The 4,630-nt window shown below is 38.5% G+C and overlaps 1 protein-coding gene across 1 annotated transcript in view; it reads right to left on the bottom strand.

Moving 5' to 3' along the window:
- Window positions 1-2,464: 2,464 nt before the first annotated feature.
- Window positions 2,465-4,630, bottom strand: part of LOC103143709 (pleckstrin homology domain-containing family F member 1-like) — a 3,724-nt gene continuing 1,558 nt past the window's right edge. The window contains exon 3 of the mRNA XM_007560348.2: window positions 2,465-2,479. Coding sequence (XP_007560410.1) covers window positions 2,465-2,479 — 15 coding nt within the window. The remainder of the gene's footprint in view (window positions 2,480-4,630) is intronic.

A 4,630-nucleotide genomic window follows, 5' to 3' on the forward strand; every position in this document is an offset into this window, starting at 1 on the left:
CCTGCGGACTGTTAGGTTTCTCACTCCTCATTATTCCACAGTCAACTGTCAGATGTATTATAAGAAAATGGAAGTGTTTGTGAATGACAGCAACTCAGCGGCGAAGTGGTAGACCAAGTAAACTGATAGAGAAGGGTCAGCGGATCCTGAGCCACATAGTGCAAAGAGGTCACCAACTTTCTGCAGAGTCAATCAGACCTCCAAACTTCATGTGGCCTTCAGATTAGCTCAGGAAAAGAAAGAGCTTCATGGAATGGGTTTCCATAGTGGAGCAGCTGCATCCAAGCCATACATCACCAAGTGCAATGCAAAACGTCCCTTTAGTGCTCTCTGCAGGGTCGTGCAGAGAGCACTAAAGGGGCAGGTGCTAAAAAAAAAAGGGCACATCTAACCACATTTTAGGACAGAATATTAAAGTCACACAGCTTTCAGAGTTTAATAAACAATGATAAATTACAAATTGTGAGATATACAACTAGATTTAGAACATCTTAACATAACAGCTGACTGTAATATTAAATATATTGTTCACTACCAAGATCTGCATCTTGATCATGGTAAGAACCTTTATTTATTTTTTTGTTCTGACCCAGTTGGTCAACAATCTACGGAGCCCCCCAGGGGACATGGGGAATTTTTTTTCTTTTGCGTTCCCTAGCAAAAGGTTTTGCGTTCCCTCGCAATAATCTACTGATCAGTTCATGCGGCATAATTGATACTGTAAGCCTTTTTTACGGTGGCCGCCTACTTTCTGCTTTAATACAAGCTTGTAAGGTTTTTCCATGAGTTATTATCGTGGGGTAATCAGTCATCTGATTGTGTCTCCATTGTGTTCGTGTCTGAATGGTTTAAAGGGCTGCTTTCTGTGCCCTTCCACCTGAGCCTTAACAGACATAAACATGCAGTAAATAAATCGATTTTCAATCAGTTTTTTTGCAACAAAGCGTTAATAATAATAAACACGTTTTCACTGAGGCTCTATAAGAGTAATATGAATGAAATAAGTAATTATTGATATGACAGGAGCAGCGGCTTTGACACCAGGTGGTGGGCGTGTCGATGTTGGAGTGACGTCATCAACTATGAATGGGAAGGTGACTGGCTGCTGCTGGCTCTGTGTGTATGAGGAAGCCGGTGAGCTGGGTGGTCAGTCCTCGCAAAGTTTGGAGCATGATAAAAATAAAAAAAAAATCGATAATTGTGACAGAATTTCGTAGTAATTATGAGATTCCACGTAACTCCTGGCGTATATGGGCTCTAACTTCAGGCTAAAGTTTGCTTGTTTGCACTAAGTCAGTTTGCTCACTTGTATACTGCTGTGTGTAAAACAGTATGGCTGGGTTAGGACTGACACAGTCTTATAAAAANCACGCACAAGAGTTAAAGAGTAAACAGCATTATGAGAGTATTGCAGATATATTTATCTATGTTTATCACTGTGCTCAACCTGTCACGTTTTCTATGCCAAAATGTCTCCGTGACAATATTATGATGTTTTTGTTAACGCGCTTCTTGTAAAACCGCTGCTGCAACTTTTTCAATAAAAATACGTGTGGTAAATGTAAAGGGTTTCTGTTCAGAGCACTCTTATTTTCTATCAAAAATTCTTCTTTCACGATAGGTAATCCTATCGCATCAGTCATCTTTCAACTTGTTTACATCATGCTTTCCTTTTGCAACCAGGTGCAAATGCTTCTGCTGCATGTTTTCTGATTCCCAGCATCATACCTCCCAACTCAAATAGTTCCTTACTACATTCCTAGGAAGTCTGCATAACTTCAGCCCAATGAAGGGAATCTTGCAACAGAGTCTTCAAAACTGAAGGCACCGTCATTTCAAAGTTATGGAGAATGAAACAAGGTAAAAATGAATCGTTTTTACAAATATAAATCAGAAAAGTTTGCATTTGGTTGCAGCCTCTCTCACCCCCCTTGGAAGACGACTAAAAATGGCACCTTCCATTTTTAGGCTGAAGTCTTCCGAGACCGAAGACCAAGACCGAATGTGTAAAACTTTGACAAATACACCATATTTGCTTACCCATCCAAATGATCGGAATCAGGTGTTCCAATCACTTCCATGGCCACAGGTGTATAAAACTAAGCACCTAGACCTGCGGACTGTTAGGTTTCTCACTCCTCATTATTCCACAGTCAACTGTCAGATGTATTATAAGAAAATGGAAGTGTTTGTGAATGACAGCAACTCAGCGGCGAAGTGGTAGACCAAGTAAACTGATAGAGAAGGGTCAGCGGATCCTGAGCCACATAGTGCAAAGAGGTCACCAACTTTCTGCAGAGTCAATCAGACCTCCAAACTTCATGTGGCCTTCAGATTAGCTCAGGAAAAGAAAGAGCTTCATGGAATGGGTTTCCATAGTGGAGCAGCTGCATCCAAGCCATACATCACCAAGTGCAATGCAAAACGTCCCTTTAGTGCTCTCTGCAGGGTCGTGCAGAGAGCACTAAAGGGGCAGGTGCTAAAAAAAAAAGGGCACATCTAACCACATTTTAGGACAGAATATTAAAGTCACACAGCTTTCAGAGTTTAATAAACAATGATAAATTACAAATTGTGAGATATACAACTAGATTTAGAACATCTTAACATAACAGCTGACTGTAATATTAAATATATTGTTCACTACCAAGATCTGCATCTTGATCATGGTAAGAACCTTTATTTATTTTTTTGTTCTGACCCAGTTGGTCAACAATCTACGGAGCCCCCCAGGGGACATGGGGAATTTTTTTTCTTTTGCGTTCCCTAGCAAAAGGTTTTGCGTTCCCTCGCAATAATCTACTGATCAGTTCATGCGGCATAATTGATACTGTAAGCCTTTTTTACGGTGGCCGCCTACTTTCTGCTTTAATACAAGCTTGTAAGGTTTTTCCATGAGTTATTATCGTGGGGTAATCAGTCATCTGATTGTGTCTCCATTGTGTTCGTGTCTGAATGGTTTAAAGGGCTGCTTTCTGTGCCCTTCCACCTGAGCCTTAACAGACATAAACATGCAGTAAATAAATCGATTTTCAATCAGTTTTTTTGCAACAAAGCGTTAATAATAATAAACACGTTTTCACTGAGGCTCTATAAGAGTAATATGAATGAAATAAGTAATTATTGATACGACAGGAGCAGCGGCTTTGACACCTGGTGGTGGGCGTGTCGATGTTGGAGTGACGTCATCAACTATGAATGGGAAGGTGACTGGCTGCTGCTGGCTCTGTGTGTATGAGGAAGCCGGTGAGCTGGGTGGTCAGTCCTCGCAAAGTTTGGAGCATGATAAAAATAAAAAAAAAATCGATAATTGTGACAGAATTTCGTAGTAATTATGAGATTCCACGTAACTCCTGGCGTATATGGGCTCTAACTTCAGGCTAAAGTTTGCTTGTTTGCACTAAGTCAGTTTGCTCACTTGTATACTGCTGTGTGTAAAACAGTATGGCTGGGTTAGGACTGACACAGTCTTATAAAAACACAGAATAGTTATTTATTGGGCAGTTAAGTGTTGCTGAAACATGGGAAATACCGAAGTTAGCAAAACTGTCGTGATTGACGTAACAGGTGCTAATGTCACTGTTGCCTAGAAACGGACAACAAACGTCATCTGCAATACTGACACAGCAGAGGTTCAATACAAGGCAAAATTGAAAATATGTCTGGGTGTTTTAAATAGAACTTTGTGGTTTGATTTTCTTGAATGAAAGAGGAAACAGAAGAACAACTGTGGAAAAGTCAAAAAACAGTCAGTCAGTTCACGCACTGACTAAACCCCAAGTCATTGTTTCCTCTGGCAGATTTAGATGGAAAATTATTTTCGTTAAACCAGGAAGTTTGATATCAAGAGATAATGACACAGGCATTGTTTCATTATCAAAAGATAATGAAACAATGCTAGAGTAGCATAACATTTGAAGAAAATGCTGCTTTTTATTAAATATTTTTGTTGCTGAGCAGCTTTTTGCATATTTTCACCGGTATTTTTAGACTGTTTATCACTGTTAATGAGCTCAAAGCTGATCTAGCTCTACCCGCAGATTCTCTATCAGATTCAAGTCAGAGTCTCAGGTTTTCTTCTAACATTAACAGTTTAGCCAAATGTTAGCGAAATAAATTTAAACCTAAATTTGTCATTTTTGTTATATTTGTGTTTAAAGGACTAATGCATACCGCATACGTGTGTGTGTGTATGTATATATATATATATATATATATATATAAAATTCGGGAGGAGAGGTGTATGATTATATTATGATTTGAAGGCACTGTATGTTGCAACATTCCCAGCACTGTTTGCATTTTACATTTTTTTATATTTAAAAATGAATGCATGCCACAGCTTGACTGAAACAATGTGCACAATTGAATCTGATGCAGTAGAATTAATAATTTAACAAACTTTAGACAAAAATGAATAAATAAATAAAAAATGGTCTGAACGGAAACTCTTTACATTTACTGAACATTTATTTGTATTGATAAAGTTGCAGCAGCGGTTTGACAACAAGCTGCTTAACAGTAAGCATGAACAAAAACGTACTTCACATACATACAAAACACTACAGTTTGAGCACAGTGATAAAATTATATATACGTTTATTACAATATTTTCATTATTTACTTTTCA

The sequence above is a fragment of the Poecilia formosa genome, unplaced genomic scaffold (assembly GCF_000485575.1).
Source record: "Poecilia formosa unplaced genomic scaffold, Poecilia_formosa-5.1.2 Scaffold114, whole genome shotgun sequence".
Lineage (NCBI taxonomy): Eukaryota > Metazoa > Chordata > Actinopteri > Cyprinodontiformes > Poeciliidae > Poecilia > Poecilia formosa.